Source organism: Poecile atricapillus, chromosome 3, assembly GCF_030490865.1.
Source record: "Poecile atricapillus isolate bPoeAtr1 chromosome 3, bPoeAtr1.hap1, whole genome shotgun sequence".
Taxonomy (NCBI): Eukaryota; Metazoa; Chordata; class Aves; order Passeriformes; family Paridae; genus Poecile; species Poecile atricapillus.
In genome coordinates this window covers 79677947-79699626 of record NC_081251.1, presented here as the reverse complement: position 1 = coordinate 79699626, position 21680 = coordinate 79677947, and the positions used below count along the sequence as shown (strand labels likewise).

General features: G+C 36.5%; 1 protein-coding gene across 5 annotated transcripts in view; it reads left to right on the top strand.

Annotated features, from left to right (window-relative positions):
- The window catches only part of CRIM1 (cysteine rich transmembrane BMP regulator 1), a 174798-nt gene extending 153629 nt beyond the window's left edge, over nt 1-21169 (top strand). For all 5 annotated transcript variants that reach the window (XM_058834240.1, XM_058834242.1, XM_058834239.1 and 2 more), the window contains 7 exons: nt 2970-3179; nt 7554-7769; nt 9479-9700; nt 14870-15064; nt 16088-16210; nt 17564-17751; nt 18169-21169. In XM_058834240.1, the coding sequence (XP_058690223.1) occupies nt 2970-3179; nt 7554-7769; nt 9479-9700; nt 14870-15064; nt 16088-16210; nt 17564-17751; nt 18169-18345 (1331 nt within the window). In that variant the 3' untranslated portion in view covers nt 18346-21169. The remainder of the gene's footprint in view (nt 1-2969; nt 3180-7553; nt 7770-9478; nt 9701-14869; nt 15065-16087; nt 16211-17563; nt 17752-18168) is intronic.
- The last annotated feature ends 511 nt before the right edge of the window (nt 21170-21680 follow it).

The window sequence follows — 21680 nt, the reverse complement described above, 5'->3', positions numbered from 1 at the left end:
TCTGGCAAAATAAAAGTTGCAATGTTATAAACATATTTTACAAATGTGAGAAGCACAGATTTCATTGATATAAGCTACAGTATATGACTTTTACTAGAAATTAAAATTTTAAAAATTAAATAAGGGTAACTGCTGAATGATGTCCCATTGAGACATCACTTATCACTCAGCTTGTCATTTGTCTCCATGTTCACAATCAGAACACTTTTCTTGATTGTCATAGCGCTGTGACTAAATATACACAAAGTGTTCCCTTAGATGTACCATAATTGCCCCCCAGACTATAAACTTTGGTCACTAATTATGTGTATGCACATTTTTAAGTGTTTTCCCTAACAAGTATGGATTTTAAAACAAGCACAATTATTTAGTGAAATTAACTTGATCCATCTCTAAGTAGTATTTATTGTTGTCATGATCATAAAGATACCAAGCCATGAGCATATCGCTTCAACATCGCTTCATTAACAGCTTTGCCAAAGAATGATTAGAACAATCACCAGTATGTTCTGGGGAAAATGTGAGTCCTTGTTTAAAATTTTGACCCAGAATCCTTAAGTAAGAGGAAGGGTTGGGTAAATCCCCTGCCTGTGAATTAGCTCTGCTTTTTAAATTGTTTCTGCCAGATACAGCTTATGCTGGGATTTATAGAAATAGAACCATAGAAGTACAGCCTGGAGTAGTACTCTGAAAAACTAAGAGTCCACTTCTTTACCCTTGCATAAAATAGAGTGTATCTGGATAATCCATGACAGATGTTTGTCTAAGATCTAATTTATTAAGAATCTCCACTTTCAAAAGACACAAAAAACCAGAAGAAAACAGAAAGAGAAAAAAACCCAACTTTCTGAAATACTGTTTTCCTGTGGTTAGAAACATATGACATTTTAAAATGAATTTTCTAAAATTATTGTCTCCCTTTATACACATTGAACTGTTTACTTCTTGTCCTGAGCTTAGCGGACATATGGAGCTGCTAAGCACTATTCCCTTTAGAATTCTTGCAATATTTAAGGGGTTGCAACTGGAGACTTATAAACACTTTTTGGGTGGGAAATTGGTTTCTAAGTCAAACAAACCCAGTTACTGTGGTTTCTCATCACTGTTCAAAAATTTAAATGATACTGTACTTTAGCCATAGTAAAATCTTCAGACTAGTAGAAGTAGTAGTGCTGTATTTAAATGTACAGTAGTGCTGTATTTGTGTCTTATATTGAACTTGCCTTTCCTGCAGTGGTATCACATTACACACTTCCTTTCCTTGTGAGCTACTGTATCTCAGATCATTTCAACCATACCTCTAGTTAGCTAGTTACTCCCATTTTGTATTTACACATTAGAATTTTTCAAATATTAGCTTTTGTTCTAATTGTTTTCATTTTTCATTTTTTGATTACAATCTCAGTTTGTGAACTTAATTTTGAATGCCTGCTTCTGTGTGTTTCTCCGAATTATGGAGTGTACTTTAGAATATTTCAGAAAAAAAAAGTCTGATTGCTTCGGATAGCCTTTTCCCTTGCTAAATAAACAAAGTCTCACTATCTAATAAACATAGTCCTAATACTATCTACTATCTACTATTCAGAGTGTCATCAATAATAATAATAATTTTAATACAGAACGATATTCCAGCAATATTAGTTCAAATAATAATTTAAGTAGTTTGATACTGAAGTAAGAAAGTAAAGTAAAGGAATTTAAGTTTTTTCATTGTATTTCTGTTCATGCACCAGGATGAAGTCTATTCTAAGAAGTATTTTATCCCTGTGCAGCATTTTGTATAGTTCACAAAATGGTGTACTAATGTAACTTCTGTGTATTGGCTTTCTCTTCTGATAATGTGCCTCAAACTAACTTTGTACCATCTGCTTGTGAGATCATTTTTGATAGATATGCCACAGCTGAAGAAGTACTGACCTACATACTAGTATGCAAAAAAAACCCAAAAAAACCCGAGAAACACCCCAAATGACCAAAAAAAACAACAAGCAAAAAAGCTGAACGCTTCCTAAAATTACATGTAAACATTACTACTTCTCATACATTATCCTTTTTTAAAATTAAATTAAATTAAAAATTTAGCACAAACAACATGGTTGACATACCACTGAAAACAAGTCAGTACACTGACAAACTAAAACTGCATCCTTCATCATAACAGTGATGTGAATGAGGGAGTGTTTGGCTCTAGATTCACTCTGCTGATTAACAAAGAGTATATTGAGGCTGAATCCTGCAGCACTTAAATACCCCTTAAGATACAAATTAAACTTTAGCCTCCTAGACCAACTGCTTGTGTGTTCTAACAGAGTGCAAGTAATACCACAGTCTAAGCTACTGTATTTTCATCTCAGTAAAAGCTAGAAGAAATGAGGCATGAGATTCTCATAATTCTTTTCCAAATATCTTATTTATCATAGTTGAATATATACAAATAATTTCTCACAGGAAGTACTTTATGTAATATTTCCAGTATCTGCCATTATCCTGTTAGCACCTGATTGCAATTTTTTATCATTTGTAAGACCATCCATAGCTCATTTAAACATTTCTATATTCTACTTGCTATCAGATACATTATAGGTAATCTAATGTGCTATGGTATTTAAATATTTCATTTTAAATATGCTTCATGCTTTGTGCTATTTCTCTCCATTGCATTTCTCCTTTTTTTGATATTATTTAGACACTACTGCATTTCTAGTTGATTAAAAAAGTATAGGTTAAACAGAAGGAAGTGATTATATTTTCCAAGGAAATACATTCTACTGCATCCTGTTGTCCCCTTCAGTATATCTTTTAGTTGTTTCCTGCATGTTGTTACCTTATTTTTAATTGTACAGGACAGAACTATTTATTTAGTCTTATATGTGCTTTAAAAATAAATGCAACCCAGACACAAAGTTGGTATTTCTTCCTAAGCAACAGATGCTTGTCAGGACACCTCATTTTCCTTTGGTATTTTGCAGAGGCAACAGCATCTCCTATGCCTCCTGTTAAAACAGGCTCTTGCCTGTCCATGGACGGTCACCGACATGAGAATGAGGAGAGCTGGCACGATGGCTGCAGGGAATGTTACTGTCACAATGGACGGGAAATGTGTGCCTTGATCACCTGCCCCGTTCCCAACTGCGGCAACCCCACCATACATCCAGGGCAGTGTTGTCCATCGTGTCCAGGTAACACATGATCCCTTCTACACGCCTTGTAATCGAGTGTCATTTCACTCATGTTCTGTTTCTTAATATGTGAAAATATTCTCATGCATTCTTCAGTAGCAGGCAGAGATGAAGGTTTCTATGCCCTAAGTAACATGATGAGTTGCTGTCATTAAGTTCTCAGCTGTGGAAAATGGGAATTTACATATGTAAAGCATATTCAAGTTGTGGGTCCTAACATGTTAATCTTTGACATATTGGAGTTTTTAAACTAATAAAAGTAAGTAGAAGTTTCTAGCCTGTTACCTATAATAGCAAGTATTGTAATAAGCCATTACATTTTCATTTTTGATTTTAAAGTGGATTTATATTAAAATGTATCTCCTGATGTATGTTTTACAACCCCTCAAAGATGTACACAAACAGATGTCTTAAGTAATTGAACATTATGATTCTGTGTTCTGAGGGAAGGCTCCTATGCCACCAGCAGTAGATTATTTCAATACTTTCAGTGGGAAGGCCAAGTACAGTTCATGTTGCATTCCAATACAATTTTAATAAGTGTTAATATGAAAAACATCTATGAAAAAATGTGGGTAGAATGTAAGATTAATGCCCTCTGTTTTCAGAATTATTTTTACAGTATTTTATGTGTTAAGTAGATTCATTTGTAATACAGTGATATTGTCTATGACTTTATTGGAACTCATATTAGGAGTAAGAACAATGAGGCTCATGAAGCTTCTATAAATAGCAGAACAGTAAGACAGTACTGGCAGGATATAAGCAATTATGAGCTTTTTCTTTGTAAAGAACAGGAAATCCTGGGGGCAAAATAAGCACATCCTCTTGCTGAAAGTGACAGAAAAGATTGCATCCTCCCTGTGACCTAAGACAGCCGATCTCTTTAGATTGCTTAGGCAAATGGTCATGTCCAAACCAGTTCACACCTTGTGGTAACTGGAAAAATTCAGTAAGTCCCCAGAAAGATGGAAGATTCCAAAGGGTCTGTCTCTCTTTCAGCCTTTTCACAATGATTTGTGTAGTATTGTAGGGGATGATATACTTCACATGGATGGGGGCAGGTTAATATATCAGCCTTGCCTTGTATAAGCAAGCAAGATTCAAAATTTAAAATGTACGGTGGTTGTTGCAGTTCCAGCAATTCTCTTGTTAGGTCCCCAAGAGTCATCCTTTGCTTCATTCTACTGTCAGCATACTCATGCATCTTGATTTACTGAACATGTACAGAACACCTCAGAGCATTCAAATAAGAGTAATGGTAATTTTGGTCTTTCATCTGACCAGCAGCTAGTTACTTTGTGTACGGAGAGTGAGTTTGGGTAAATTCATTCACAAGCCTAATGTTTGGTTTGTGGAAGAAAGGTCAATATGAAGTTAGAGGAACCTATTATCTCACCCTATTCATTTCTTGTGGATGAGATCAGCATTTGATTCTGAGCACCAGCAATGCTGATGTATCTAACCACCAAAAATGTAATCTTTTATAAAAGAGCAGTTGCTTAGCCAGCAGTGTCCATTCCTTCAAGAGAGAGGGGTCTGCATAGGTTTTTCTCTGTCTGACATTAATCCTGCTTTCAAGACACTTGTCACCTAGCTTCTGTGTAAGCAAAGTCATACTTGGTGTAAACTCTCACAATACTAGGGCAGACACAGCATTTTAAAGGTGGCATATATAAGTGTAGGAATTACTACGGCCAAATTAGTCTCAGTGTGGGGTTTTTTTTCCCCACTGAGGGGAAATGTATTTGTTAGAAATGTAATTCTGATTTTATTTTGCAATATATTGATTCCCCACTGATGATGTTAAATATACGTCATGGCTTTTAGTAGATTGGAATGCAGTTTGGAATTGTGAGACTGTGAGAATGTCACTCAAATGTATCTGCCATAAGGATATCGAAGTAATTAGCAGTCCTGATGTACTGGGTTTGGAATTGCACTCTTAACCTCTCAACAGGGAAGTAGCAGCTCTCAGAGATCATTTTGCAAACTGAATAAAAAGGTGTGGTTACATTCAATTCCACATTTAGTTAGTTTTCAGCAGAGCAAGATGCACCTTGAATGCTAAAACGTCCCTTATAGACGTTTATACATAGAAACATAGAAACATGATTACATTTCTCTATATTAAGAGGTGGATAATATATTAAGATGGATCATCACAATGCTTGTAAAAATCTGAAGGTTTCCTGTAAGATTTAAAAGCCATTAATTTTCTAGTGTTTCGCAGAACCATGCTATGCAGAAACTGTTTGACCTGTTGCTTCAAGGGGCAATGTAGTTGCACATTGTGGCACTTCAGTTGCAGTTCAGTTGCACATCATTATCAGTGCTGCTAAGGGAGCAGTAGGCAACATTTGCAGCAGTGCTATCTGGTTGTGCTTTTTTGATCAGGATCAGTAATGAGCTGTAGCGAAACAGGCCTGTGACTTTGCAGAAAGCTAAATGCAAAGGAGATTACTCAGAAAATTTCCAGAAAATCTTAGTATTGCCTTGGTGAGTTATGATGCCATTGTATAATGTGTAATATATTGTTCCAGCTGAAATAAAAATCTAACACTGACAAGGCAGCAGACTAGCAATCTTATGTAAATGCTGCTGAGTCGTGTATGTGATTCATAAATGTAAGCAATTGGAAAAGCATAAGCAAACTGGTAAAAGATAAAAGAATTCCACTTCGTGAATAGAGTAAGATCAACCAGATTGAGTTCTACTGATCATTCTTAAGAAATGAAAACAAACAGTTGAGTGGCATTTCTTCTACATGGCAGTGTCATAGAGCAAAGGGCACAAACACCATTCTCCAGACATGAACAACAGTGCTAGAAACGTGAAGAGAAGCCACAAGTACTGTGAGCCTTGGCCTGCCTAAATGACTAGAGGAGCTGCTGTACACATGATTTTTCTCCTTAACCAAGATATTTGGGTTAGGATGATGTTCACATTAGGCATCATTACTTCATTATAATGAGGTAGAGGAGAGGCACCTTCAGAAAGTGGTTTAGAGGTGTAGCACAATTAGCAAGAAGTTACATTTTTCTTCTACTCCATTCATAGCATAGGAAACCTGAGGAGGTTCAGTTCTTAACAGAGGCACCTAACTTCGCTGTCTAATTGTTAAATGAGTTGAATTCAGGCTGAATTCACTTACAAGCCTGAATCTTCACTTTATAGCCTGTAGCTTTAAAACTCATGGCTTCTGCAGCTGAAAAAACATGGTGTGTGAGGCATTTTGGTATCTATGCCTAATGCATGGAAAAAGCTGGTGGACTCACTCCAGGTCCAAAACAACCAGCATGGTAAGAAGGCAACTATTACTACCCTTATTGCCCCTAGTGTGGGATAGGCTTCAAAGGATTTTAAGGAGGCTGAGGTTGGTGGCATAACCTTTTCTTGATGGTGCATGCTTAAGCACTCAAGGTACCAGACAGGTTTCTTTTTTATTCTTTTAAAACACCAAGAGGTGAAGAATTCCCCCTTTTTTTTTTTTTCTTTTTTAATACCCCAGAGGCTGGAGAACACTCATGCTGAAAAAGTGAAACATTTTCAGTTCCTTCCTTAACATGGAAGAGGTTGAATTAGTTCTCTAAACTGCCAGGGTGAATCTTTTATCCAGGGCTGCAGAGGTGATGTAATTAATTGTTTGAAAAGCAAGTAAGGTTCATTCGGTGAGCTACAATTACTATAAGGATGAGGCTACAAACTGCGGCATTTTCTTGGATCCAGGTTTTGGGGGTTTTTTTCAAATATGGCAGATTTTTTTTTTTAATGGAACTGTGATGAAGCACTTCCACCAATCCTAAGTGCTTATACATTTTTAGAAGGCTTGGGGACAGGGGTTTTGTGTTTTGCTTTTTCTTTTCTGGTGGATTGGGGTTTTGAAGGGGGGTTGTTTGGTTGTTTTTTGTAATGTAGCATCTAAAGATACAGATGATATAGACACGTATCTGTTGAGAAACTTAACCTTTACCTGGACTTCCTAAATCCCAGAAGAGAAGCTTACTTATCCATCCTTTCAGTATCTGAAGTTAATATTCAGCAGTTAAGAAACTGTCCGGTCATTAGAATTTTTCAGAAAATGACAATTGTCTCTTGGAATTCCAAAATCACAAGTTTGTTTTTTCTGAAATGCCAAGAATGCTGAAAGGTATTCCTGATTTATATTAACTAGTCTTTATTCAGACTTATTCCCAAAATTGTTTCTTGTTTTTTTCATTTTTCATGAGATGCAGGTGCTATAAAGTCAAAAGAGCTTCATTAAGAATAATTTTATATGTATTTTCAGTAACAGAAATTCTTTGTCTTGTGTACAATTGTTAATTATAAGATTCACTGTGGATTTTACCTGTCTTCCAATTCTGTTTTTCCCAGATGAAATAATAGTGCAAAAGCCAGAGCTCACCAGCCCATCAATCTGTCATGCTCCTGGTGGGGAATACTTTGTAGAAGGAGAGACATGGAACATTGATTCTTGCACACAATGTACATGCCACAGTGGACGTGTCCTGTGTGAGACTGAAGTCTGTCCACCTCTTCTTTGTCAAAACCCCACCCGCACACAGGACTCCTGCTGTCCACAGTGCCCAGGTATGTGCTGACATCCAGCTTTCATCAGAGCCTTGCCTTGATCTGAGGGTGTCTGATGTTTCAGTATGAGAATGCTTCAGTGTGTGCTCAGCTGGTTGTTGTGGTGCCTTTGTTCTTCTGCAGTTTGGAGTGACAGCCTGCAATCCTCTCATTCAAATGCAAAACTTGACTGTGTGCAAGAGATCTTAAGTGTAAAGGGGAGTTGTGGCCATGAACTTGGAAAATCTTGAAGGCAATCTATTAGTGTAGGGATTATGTAAGAACCAGAATCCTTGGAAGGTTTATGAAATATGCACTCATTTATGGAGACATGCATGATTAGAAAAACTTTGAAAGCAGTCAAAGTGTTAGGTAGATAGAGGCTTGTTTCTTTTTCTTTCTACACACCTTTGTTTCTATGAACCTTTTTATTACTATCTTGCCTACTTGGGATTTGGTCTCAAAAATGTTTCTATTTGCTTTTACCTTCACATAGTGTCATTCTGAGTGATTTGAAGGCAGCTAAGTAATATCAAAGCATTCCAGCCTGGCAGGTGTGCCAGACACCACCTCCTAGACTGCCTCACAGTGTCAAGAAGATAACAGCATTTGCTTTCCCCCAAGGAAAGATGTTCAATTATAAATGAACATAAATTCCTATTTTACATAGCAAATGGGGGAGTTTCTTGCAGTGCAAATTTAGTATAGACCTGTGAATTGCATGTGAAATCACTAAGGAGATACAACTTTATTAAAGCCAAAGTTTAAAAATTTACTTTAGGAAAAAATAGAAGTTAGGTTTTGCCATTAAGTTTTGCTACAAGGTATTTGGGTTTTGGTGTGGGGCTTTTTTTCTGACAAAATATTTTCAGTAAACAAGGTAGCCAGTTCTCATGACTAATATTTTTTTCATTGTAAATAATGAACATTTGCTTACTTCAAAATACTGTTTCAGAGGAGCTGATCTTTCCTCACTGGCTATGTAATTCTTAGTTTCATAGCTTAATGCAGTTAGATTGAGAACTTGATCTCAGTGCTTTTCTGAATCCTTTCTTCTCTTTTTCTTAGTCCTATTTCTTGACCCATAATGTCTGTTAAGGTACAGCTTCATTGCAGGAATATGTCTCCCCCATGGACAGGCATGAGAATTAAAGCAAACCATTGGCATCAAGCACGATCAAGTTCCATTTGTTTCTCAAGAGCTTATAATTAGCTCATCTAAGGCCTCTAGTGAAGGTGACAGCAGCATAATAGCTTTTCACTTTGCATCATTCAAAGACTTAGGCTGACATGGTAGAAGATAGGATTCAGGTTTTAGATTTAAAATTTAATCTCTCTTGTTTGAGATGAATTCCTATACACCATGCGATTTTAGAGCATTCAGAGTCACTTTCTGAGGGGCTGCTTCTGATGGTGATTGTTTTTCACTTTGCTTTCCTTTTTTCAAGTTTTCTTTTCTTTTTTTTCTTTTTTTTCTTTCTTTATTTTCGTTTATTTTTATTTTTTGAGTAAACTCACTAAAGGTTTAAATAAGCATTATGCTAGAGGATATCATGAGGTCTTCATCCCATATAAGGACTGAAGAGGCATGAGGCTCTGTCCGAGTTCTTTCCTATTGAGCCAATCTGTAACAATTCCATTGTGTTCTTCAGGAGTGAACCCTCTGTTAAAGAGCTATGAGAGAAGTTACCCACTCTAAGTTAAATAACCTAATCTGTTTGTACTTCCAGATGATACTCTTCAGCCCTCTCCATCAAGCAATGAGAGCATGCCCAGTTACTGCAAAAACGATGAGGGAGATATTTTTCTGACAGCTGAGTCCTGGAAGCCGAATGTCTGCACTAGCTGCATTTGCATGGATGGTGTGATTAGATGCTACTCCGAGTCTTGCCCACCGGTATCCTGTGATAGACCTGTTCTGAGAAAGGGACAATGTTGTCCTTACTGTATTGGTGAGTGAATAAAAATAGTTCTTAATTTGCTGTCCCTTCCTGGGAATAAGACAGAAGTTTTATTTTCAAACTAAAATGCTTTCCCTGTTTGGTGAGATGCAGTCTATGCCACCAGTCAAACTGGAGAGTGAAGTCTGCATAGGGAGCTTTGAGGATCACGATTTGTGGCTTTTAGGTAGAAGCAAATAGAGATATACATCTGATTTGCTACAAACTCCGGAGGCCATCCTCCTGGAATCTTGGTAAGACACCTTATTGGATAAAGACATTACAAAAAAATTATTTTATTTGAAGGAAGATCTGCCAGGTAATACATAAATTATGTCAAGATTTATGTGATAATATGAGGAAAACATTAATTATGACTGCAGAAGATGAGCTGAAGCATTCTGAAATTTCATAGAATGGAGAACTGTTAATTAATAAGGCATCTAAATTAAAATACAGGGGGAAATGGAATTTCATTAATAATAATAATATCTTAGAGATAAAAATAGGGAAAATATATATATTTTTAAATACTGAAAATGCATAAGGCATTAGGGCCATGCACTGGTGTTGAATTTGGAGCTGAAGTAAATGGTTGTTGCTGTAGACAGCAAAATTGCCAGGTATTTTTAAAATAACAAAATTGGAGATTACTGATCACTTTTCCATTATGTATTGAATAGGAGTATTTATGTACAGATGACTTTTTTTGTGAGTTCACTGTAAGTACAAAGGCTGTAGAATGGAAGCTGATGGTAGAGAAAAATCATATAATGTCATCACTGAATTTAAGTCTTTGTAATGTTGGAAAGCATTCAAAGCTTACTTACCTTCATTTGCAAAAGTAGTAGGGAGAGATACAGTAGAAAAGAACAGTAAGAAGGAGAATAAGAAAATTGATGGGCTTTAAATATTTAATTGAACGTGTGAGTCAACTTACCCATCTATAAACAAAACAGTCCATCAGAAAGATGTCAGAAAGATTGTGAAGTATGTTCAGACATTGACACAACTCTTGAAATCTTTATATTGTTGCAGATAGAATAGTTTTAATAACAGATGATACAGTTTCATACAATGTACAAGAAATTCGATGGAAGAATCCCTGGAAAAGTTACAAAGTGTCCAAGATTCAGTTGCCTCTGGAACCCTACTTAGATTCCTGATGAGGACATTTTGAGGCAAAAGTGTTAATACTATTACTTTTTCTTCTCATGGCTTGCGTACAAAATGGGGAGAATTTAAAGTTTCTTTGACAACTGTCTTTCTGCAGGCTTTTCTTCCAGTGAGTTTGAACCATAAAATAATTTTAATCCAGAAAAATTTTAACATTTAAAAAAATATGGAGTCTTTGAAAAGTTGGGTAATCAAACCAGTAGAGTTAGAGCATGAGCCTTTGTACTGCACTGGAGAATACTATGGGTGAGGAGGGATGTACATGGGGATCTTGTGCAATGAGCTACAAAAATGAAACCTTTAAAACCTTGTTGCCTACATCTGGCATGTCAGGTTTGCAAATATATACACACAGCATGTAGATACAGCTTTAATTAATTTACTTTGAATCCTATATAGTTGCATAACGTTGCAGATACTTAAATGTGTTAGCTATGAAGGCTTAGTGATTATTTTTTCAGTAGCAACTCCTCAGCAAAGCAAAATACAGAAGCCAGATTTAATTAACACTCAGGTATGTTGGGAAGGTAGAATTAGAAAGGAATTATAAATATGACTCTTTAGCCAGAAAGGCTAAGGAAGAAATACAAATGAAAGCACAGTTTGATTAATTCAAAGAAACCAGTCTGGTATGCCAGAACACATTCTTTCCCCCAATAAAACTAAACTAAGACCCCTCTCCCCAGCCTTGTAAGGAAAAGTCCAAACTACCCCTGAGATAACTAAAAATATGCAAAAGCAGCGATTTCTATAGGTTGCACACAAATGTTACTGTATTAGTATACTTAGAAAGATTGGTTAGTGAAGGAATAGAATATTCAAATGTATAGATTATATAAGCAATTGCAAAAGACAGCTTGCTCTCTTGGTTCTCTTAGCTCTCTCTTAACCCTCTTAGCCCTCTTGCTACGCCCTCTTGACTCTCTTTTTCCCCAGCTCTCTCACTTCTGTTCTGTTACTCTCTTCGTTAGCAATCTTAAGTCTTAAACTCATGTATTCATATTTTACCCCCTTTTTGTATTGTTCCCTCCGAGCCTGCTTTGAGCTCTATCTGCTGGCTCATAGCAGGCTCTCTCTCTCTCCCCCATGCCCTGAAATAAACTACTAACTAACTCAACTACAGAGGTCTCTGCCGTGTCTCGGACTGTCCACCCCGAAGCGTCTCCTACACAGATATAAAGATTTTCAGTGATAGTACATTTTATTAATCTATGTTGTCCTTTGTAGTCAGATTTTTTTGTGGTTTAAATAACTAAATTCATGGAAATTTAACTTTTTTTATGGTTTCCATGAATTATATTATATTCTTATATTATATATATAATATATATTCTTATATTCTTGCATGTAAGAGGAGTCAGGTCATGCACTTAATTTTTATCTTTCTGGTTCTTACTGGTTTACTCTTCATTTTTGAGAACTGTGAAGCACATCTTTGTACAGATTCTTTCTAATTATTTTAATGTAATACTTGATAAAATTTTTAGAATCATAGAATCATTTACATTGGAAAAGACCTCTAAGATCAATGAGCCCAGCTGTTAACCCTGCAATGCCAAATCCACCACTAGATCATGTCCCCAAATGCTGTGTCTACATACCTTTTAAATACCCCTAGGGATAGTGATTCAGTTACTTTCTTGGGCATAGGCAAACTCTGTGGAAACAGACCTTCTTCAGTTTTTGGAATTTCAAAAATTGTGCAGAATTTTACCACTGCATTATTTTATTCTGCTTCTTTGTGGATCCAGTTTGTATAGACTCAAACTGAAAATTTACAGTCTTGAATGCTTTGTTGTTTGAATCTTCAAATTCATCCTGTGTGTTCAACATTTGTCTTTCTCATGCACAGAAAGATTAATTTGGAAAGATAACCTTCTAGTTTAGAGAGGATAAAGGGGATATCTATTTGATTAGAGACAAGATCAGTCTTCTGCAGAACACAGAGCAATGACTGTTTGTTTACCAAACATTTATCACCTGGTACCATTTACCAGGTGAGACAGACTTTCTGGTGCAGCTAGAAGAAATTTGAGAGAAGTGGGTAGAACTAAACATTGAACCATGTTTTTGTATGTGGATTTCTTACTGCAAGTCTGTATTGTTTCCACTGTCCTTGAGCACCTGTTGAGGTTGTGGCTTTCATCTTCATCCTTGTTTATACTTTCATAGAGATGGACACCAGAACAGGAGACACTCACAGGATAGTACTTAAAACTTTCCTCTCGAGGTTCAAAGGTACAGCACCGTAATTGTGATTTTACCTTTGCGCATTCTTCTAAAAAATATTTGCTGAATTAAACTGCAATGTGTTATTCACAAATTTGGAAAAGCCTGAGCAAGGTAAAGGACCTTTCCAGACAAATCAGCTGCTGAATTGAAGAAGGTATCCTAAGTGAAGCAAGGTAACATTTTGTGAGCAAATCTGAATGGGCCAGGAGTGCTCAACTTTAGGTGTCCATAGGTAACAAACAGCAGAAACGTGCTCAGGCTGTGTGCCTCACCCTGTCCCCAGACACACCTTCTTAACACAGGGTTCTGCTGGCTCTACATGCCAAAATGCAGATCATCTAGGGAAGAACCTAATGTCTTTCCTTCAGCTTGCAGCCACCTTTTCTTCTCACTTTTCCTTTCCCATGCCCACACCACATTCACTTAAAAAATCTACTTAGAGAGGCTGGAACCCACCCATAGTAAAAGCCATGAAAGCCATGAGATACCAAGGACCTTGGGAACCATTTGTGCTTTTCAGATAATGCCGTTAATATTTTCGCAACAGTACTTCTTGCCGGTCTTCTTTTGTATGAGTTTACTCTCACAGATCTATTGGACTGCTCTGCTGACTGCTAGCCTTGTTATTCCAGATTATGTTACTCTACTATGTTGTCACTAATTAAAACCTTTACTCATGGCCGAAATACGTAATACGGATAAAATATATAATAAGCTAAATATATATAACTGGCATACTTAAAGATGTAATCTGTGTGAATGTTAAACCAGTATTTATCTGAAAGTTTGATCTTATGATTTCATTCTGTTATCTCATTCATATGTTTAATGTGCAAGCTCATGTCATCAGCAGGTTTCATAACAATTTTTGCCTCTAAGAAACAAAGGTAGGAGGAAGCTAAGATGAAAATGAGGTGCTGCTTGGCTTTTGGAGTTTCTGCTGTGTGGTTTTTTGGCTAACCTTAAGGTCCTCCAGCACCAAAAAACATCTTCGGCTAAGCAATTCATTACTGCCTTCTAAGTGAAATAGGTTTACTGCAGACAACCTAAAAGTCTTGCATAGGATGCAGCACTAAAAAGTGGTGTATTGAATTCCTAGGCAGAAAGATCGCATCGATTTCCAATTTATATAGTATTAACCATGAAAAAATGTACTGTGTTTAGTTATTGCTCTTTTCCTGAGGTTCTCCATTGATGCAGTTGCAGGGAATTATAAGTTCCCCTTCAAATCTGTTTTATCGTTACAGTCTAAGCACTTCAAGTTATTTCACCTGAGAGTTGCTCTAATCCTTCTTGGCATCCTGCCTAATCTGCTTTTTTAAGTATTCTAGACAGAGTTCATCATTTTAAGCTTAGGTAGTTAAAAATTTAGGTAGTTACAGGTTTGGGGTTATTTTAGCTTAATAGGATTAACTAGGAAACTAGGAGGAAGATGAGTAGGTGGAAGCCTCAAACAGTCAAAGAGAATTTTTCTTAATTTTCACAGCACTTTTGATATTATCTTTTCTTGTCCCAGTCATCCATCCTCTAGCCTCTTGCATTAAGAAAATGAGGAGAAGCAGCCCAGGCTAATTATGTACTTCATAAAGAAACAGAAATTACATTTTTTTTCCAAAGATTTTCTGGAAAGTGAAGAGAGGATCTTTTAATTACAGCTGGGATTTCTTTGTGGCAATTGTTTCTAGGAAAGAAACAATCGTGTCTAGGAAAGAAATCAGATTTGTGTGTAATTGGCTGGTATTGCATGATCATAGCACTGTTTTCCTTCCACAGAAGATACAGTTCCAAAGAAAGTGGTCTGCCACTTCAGTGGAGAAACATATGCAGATGAGGAACGCTGGGACATTGACAGCTGCACACACTGCTACTGCCTGCAGGGTCAAACTCTCTGCTCCACTGTCAGCTGCCCACCTCTGCCTTGTGCTGAACCCATCAATGTGGAGGGAAGCTGCTGTCCCATGTGTCCAGGTAATGTGATGTGACAACACACTTTATTGTGATGCTGGTTTCCTAGGGCAAATAATAAGGTTTTTTAATTGGGTTTTGAATGTCAGTCCATATTTGGACAGCATCACAAAGGCAACAGACTTGTAGACTTTTAGACTTCAGGAAAATTAATATTCTTAACAGATAAGCACATTGTGAAAAAACGTAGTTTGAATTTCACTTATTTTGAGAACTGTGAACTGAAAAATTACTTGCCCCCGTTTTGTCCTTTCACAAGGCCATGGAAATATGTTAATAAAGTGGGAAAATTAATATCCTTGCATCTCTGCAGATTATGTCACAGCGATTAACATTTCTGTCTTTTCTGAGATTCTTGGTTATTTTCAAATATCACATTGCTTTATGTATCACTTTAACTTGGCTTAAAAGCAATGTGACATTTTCTTAGCTATGGGCACAGGGGGCATAAGAATTGCAAGAATTACAAGTTTTTAATGTGAGTCCTGATATACTTCTGCAGAAGTTTGCTCACCTTATTTAGTCAGCTGGTAACTTCTTCTGGTAACTTCTGACAGGACAACTGGGGAGATTCAGCAGTACTCCTTCTTACAATTCCCCTCCTTTGAGGATTACAAGAAAAAGCAAGGCAAAGAAACCAGTAGGGACTGTTTACACACCAGCTGGGAAGATGTAGCCTTCCCTTAGTTTTTTTGCGGGGGTGGGGGGAGAGAGGAGCAGGAGTTTGTTGAGTATCACGGAGGAGAAAGCCTGTAGTAAGTCGGATATTCTGAGATGGAATTTTCAAAAGCAAGTTTGTCCACGCCAGTCCTTTGTCCCATTCACATAATGATAATGGCAACAGGTATATACAATATGGAATGAGTTTTCAAACAAAATCCCAGGCTAATGATGAAATTTCCAAAATAAATAAAATAATTTAAAGGACAAACACTGCAAATGAGCAACTGTATTTCCTCAATTAAGAGCAGCACTGAGAAGTTAAGCAGCCTGTAACTTGTGAAACATGTTTTTCTCATTTCACAGAGATGTATGTACCTGAACCCACTAACATCCCTATTGAGAAGACAAATCATCGAGGAGATGTTGAACTAGAAGTACCAAACTGGCCAACACCAAGTGAAAACGATATAATCCACATTCACAGAGGTCAGATCTGATATAAACTGGGAAAACTTAGGACTGTGTTTATTCCCCATGTTTTAATGCATCTACTTTTTCTATTCAGGTAGCAGTTGCATCTGAGAATATTCTTCAGCATAATTCTTACATGCATTTTGATTAGAGTAGAGATGAGTCAGTTGATTAAATTATATTTACACAGTTTGGTCTCATTATCACTCCATGTTCTGCATGGAAGAAACATCTGTGTTGGTATGATGGAGTTCTATGAAATTATAATACAACAAAATGATGAATCAGAAGTGATTCAAAAACTAGAAAGCAGGCCATTGGAGTTGACCTTAATTTTATCCATTTGACATTCTCAGGAATAGATAAACAAAGATGGAAATATGTATACCACACCCCAACATACATCGTAGCCATGATGTCAGACCTTAGATGAAAAACCACCTCAGGGGTAGTGACACACAGCCAATAAGGTTGTCTAAGGACGTAAATGCACCTTCTGTTTAGAACTGCACTGTAATATTATTCCAGTGTAGAGGAAACACTCTGTGCCGCAGTTTTTGTTAACCTTTTCTAATTGAAGGACAACCTAAACCGTGTATTTTTTTTAATAGGAGGATGATCTCATAGCATTCTATTGTTGGGAGAAAGGATGTGTGAAATGTAACTGCTTTACTAAGTCCTAAGCTTATGCTTTTATAACTACAGCATTTTAATTTCTCAGGCATTAGTAGCTGGCTTGAAACTATCCTGCCCGGGGATTATAAATACACACTAAAAACTGTGAGGGAATTTTGAATATGTCATTGAAAGTAACCATTCTTTGCAATTACACAAAAAACTTGCTACAGCCTAGTAGACTGCCAGCAGTGTGTATTCACAGGCTGCGTGCTGCAGGTATTACAATAGGCTGACAACAGATGAGACAGTGAACACCTAGTACTTGTCCTATCAGTTTTTTAAAGTAAAAAAATAAAAAAAAATAAAAAAAATATTTTCATCTTAAGATTTCCATGTTCTTCTCAGCCTGGAAACACAGTCTGATTCTTTTTTACAGCTGGGAATTTGATTGTGATCAGATAAGACCACGCGAACACAACTGAGTTAAAAGGTTATTGTCAAACTTGGTTGTTACTGTGCTTTAGAGTTCCTTCTGTCTCCTCTCTTTTGATGGACTTTTCCTGACTAATATAATCTCTCCACAAGATACCAGCTGTTCTAATTTATGCAAATAAGGCGGCATTGCAGGAGAGAAGGCCCAAATACATATGAGTGACAAGATGTACAACTGAGACTTTTATAATTACATTCTTCCTTACGGCCAAGGCCCGTTTATAATTACTAACAAATGCTCCCATATCTGCCCTGCAGACATGAACCATCTCCAGGGAGAATACCGGAGTGGCAGTGGGCCACACCTCAGCGAAGATGCATCCGTCAGCTCTGTTGCCTTGGTGACAATCCCAATCACGATAGCGCTGTTACTGATCATCGTGCTCCTGCTCATCAACCAGAAAAAACAGTGGATTCCAGTGTCCTGCTACAAAGCTCCAACAAAGGTGCCGTGTCTATTTCCAGGCTTTCCCATTTTTACAAAACCAGGAACAAAAAAACATTGTGGAAAATATTAAGCAATAAAGAGGCTGTTAAAGTGTGGGAAAAAAGCTGCTGCACATCTGGGGCAACCAGGTTAAGCCTTTGTGTGGTGCTGAATTAACAGAGAGCAGTTAAACCAGGCCAGCTGGGATATGAGAATACCAGAGCTCTAGTCAGAAAATGAAAAATGGTGACTCTGAAGAGAGTGTTGGTCTGTTACTATGTCTGACATAAGCCAACTTTAACGAAAGTCCAAACCCTTTCATTGCCAGTTTGATTTTGTTTTGTGCTTTTGGACTTGAACCAAATGGGATTTCAAAATTATGTGTGGAATACAAAAATTGTATGATTTACTCAATATTTCCTTTCTGTTTTAACAGCCTTCTTGCCTGAACAATCAACTGGTATATGTGGACTGCAAGAAAGGTACCATGGTCCAGGTGGACAGTTCTCAGAGGATGCTAAGAATTGCAGACCCAGATTCAAGATACAGTGGATTTTACAGCATGCAGAAACAGAACAACCTACAGGCAGATAATTTCTATCAAACAGTTTGAAGAATTGCACCCTTACCAAGGATTTAAGAAAGAGAAAGAGAGACAGTCTGCTATTAAAATAAAACTAGAATTGTGCAGTTGCTTAGTGGATTGTATTGGATTTGTGACTACATGTACAGCTCTAAGACCTTTCTGGGATGAGCTCTGACTCCTGCAATGTGCCAGAAAAAGCATTCCCACTTTTCCTTGAGATAACTGACCAAGTGTTTTCTTAGAACCAAAGTTTTAAAACTTGTTAAGATGTATTTGCTTGTAACATAGCTATAGAGGTTTTTTGGGAGGGGGAATCAGGGGCTAGGGGTAGGCAATGAAGTAAAAGGAAGCTTCAGAGAAGAAAAGCTGGTCATGCTTGGCTGGAGATGAAAATATACTGCCAAGCAGCAGGATAGTGGTTTTCCTTGTTGCTCTGAAATTGCATCTGTTGCAGCAAAAGCCTAACCCCAGGTGAAAAAAAAAATATGAAAAGGTCTGATTATTTTTTCCCAGCTGTTGCTACAGTAATGTACTCCTAGAACAGAATTTGTCACATCACAGGTGTGGTGTAGCTGCAAATATTTTTCTATATGATGAGAAGCTGCAGTAGTTAATGAAATAGCAAGGAAAAGATTATAGCAGAAGATAAAGGGTGGGTTTATTAAGGATGTATAAAATTATACCTTGTGCTGCTTTTTGTTTTTATTTTTGTTTTTATTTTGGTTTTCTTCAAAGCTGATTGGCTAGATTAGCCAGACTTCAGCAGAGTTAGCAAATGACTGAGGCCTAAGTAATTCCTGATATGAGCACTGGATCTTTTGACAGCAGTATTGAAGGGAGGAAGGAAGGAAAGAAGGAAGGACAGATGGAAGGAAGGAAGGAAGGAAAAGTCAAGAACACCATGCAGTTCCAGGGGCTTTTGTTTGTTTGTTTTGTCTGTTGTGGTTTTGTTTTGTTATTTTATATCAATCTCTGGTTGTTATACAGGAGAAGGAAAAATATTTTTGTTGGACAAAGCTCTTGCATACAAGAGAGTAAAAAGGAGACTGTTTTAAGGTTGTTGTTTTTTTCCTGTTGATGTTCTTATTTACTGGTATGCAGATTTAGAAACTACTTCCATGCTAGGAAGCTGCTTAATTTTAATTGTATATTACTCAAGCACCTTTTTTGAAGCTCAGAAAAAAAAAGGAGATCATGCTTCTTTAAACTTTAGCATTATAGGAATATTTATGTAAATATAATTATGCTAAAAACAACAAAAAGTATTTGTATGTTTGTGTATATATATGTATATACAAATGCATGTAGGTATACATATGTATATATACGTGCATGTGTATATACACTATACATATATATACTGTATATATAAAATACTATGTATACAGTATATATTTTTTCTATTTTTTTTCTTGTTGAATGTATTTTTATCTGAGAGAGATTTTACCCAGAGCAGAAACAGATAACAGGCATTCCATATCAATGCTTAATTGCTTGTGAGTTTAGGAAAGACAAGAAAAGAGCATCTCATTCTACCTACAGTTTGATTTGATTTGATCTGATTTGATTTGATTTGAAAGTGTTTGTGTGTGTGTGTGCGTGTGTGTGTGCACTCTTGTGTTGGCGTGTGTTCAGTTCGTGCACGATTATAGCAGTAAGCGTTGCTCTTGCTACTTGCTACATTTCAGGGTGTTTCTTATTTTTCTTTTCCTGCTTAGCCTTAAAAAGGCTTTTTAATGAATGCATTGGCTAGAGACACTGATGACAATATACATGCAGCACTAATCAACTCCATAAAATAACACAATCAGCTCCTGGATTTTGGTTGGTTTTGTTTTTCTTTTTTATTTTTGTTATTTTTATTTCCATTTCTTTTTTTTTTTCTTTTTTTTTTTTTTTTTGCAAACAATTGTTTGAAACAACTACTGGAATATTGTCCGCATTAAGCTGGAATTTTGTTGTAGCTTGCCTCATTTATAACTCTGACTGTATAATACAATGTTAACTTTCCAAACAGGTCTTGGCACTTTTATACTAATTACCCATTTGTGCATTGCCTTTTTTCTTTTACAAATGCTTCTCATAAGAGACACAGATACCCAGTATGCTTAATGTGAAAAGAAAATGTATTTTTTGTAAAGGAACTCTCAAGTATTGTTGTAAATACTTGGTCAGAGATTGCTGAACTTTAAAACTGAAAAAAAAAAACCTAATTTATTATTATAATGACCTAATTTATTAATCTGAAGATTAACAATTTTTTTTGTTTTAGAATATCAAAAAGGTGTTCTAGCTGTTTGCATCAAAGAAAAAAATAGGTGTATCATTAAGGGTCAACATTTTTTCTGCTTATATGACTTCAGTTTCCAACCACCAATAAGAAAAAATGTAGTCTCCCCAGTGTTTTGTACTCAATCTGATAATGAAACAGAGATGTTTCTGTCCAGTAACTACAGAGATTTTGTCAAGACAAAACATCCATTCCTTGCATAAGAGTAAGCAGTCTTTATCCAGAAATTGTAAATGCTTGCTTTTGTTTTACAATCAAGGCCATATTCTGAAAATATTAGCAGGATATAGGACATGGTGTAAAATGTTTTTATTATTATTATTTTATTATTATTATTTTAAAGATATGATTTATCCTATGTGCTGTATCCATTACACTCTTTTACTTTGGTTCCTGTTGTGCTCTTGTAAGAGAAATGCAGATATAATTTTCTGAAAAATAGATGCATATGTGGCACTCGGAGTGCACTGCGGTTCAGCAGATTGCTTGTTTACTTTTTTAACTGTAAGGCGGTTTCTTGTAATTTGGCTCTTGGCAGCACAATAAAAAATTTTAAACCTATGGATGCGTGTCTTCTTAAATGTTTGTATTTATTATTTCTGGACACTGGTCCTTGAGACATTAGTTTATAGTTTGATATTATGGTTGAGTAGGAATTCATATTGTTGTCATGCTGTCATCTGAGATCAGAACAGTTCAGAAAGAAATGTGGGTAAAGAAGAGCTTGCAGGTAGTGAAAGTTCTGCATATTACACAAAAGAATTTTCACATTAAAGAGTTCTGTGGAATTCCAAATAGTTCCAGTGTACAGTATAGATGAATGAAATTCAAAGTTAGGCCTTTGCCCTGCCATGGAGTTCATGTGGTCTAACAGTCTGACAGAAAGCCAGACAAGATTCTAATGTGAGGTCCTACAAAAAGTGTGTGGAATCAGAATTTGCACTTCATGGACTTCCTGAGCCATAGATCAACTACTTATCTGTTAGGCTATAATGGTTTCTTTCTTCTACTCATTTGGAAGTGAATTAACTTGATGTCCAAGTTCTGGAATGTAAGATCCTGAGGCAAGGTG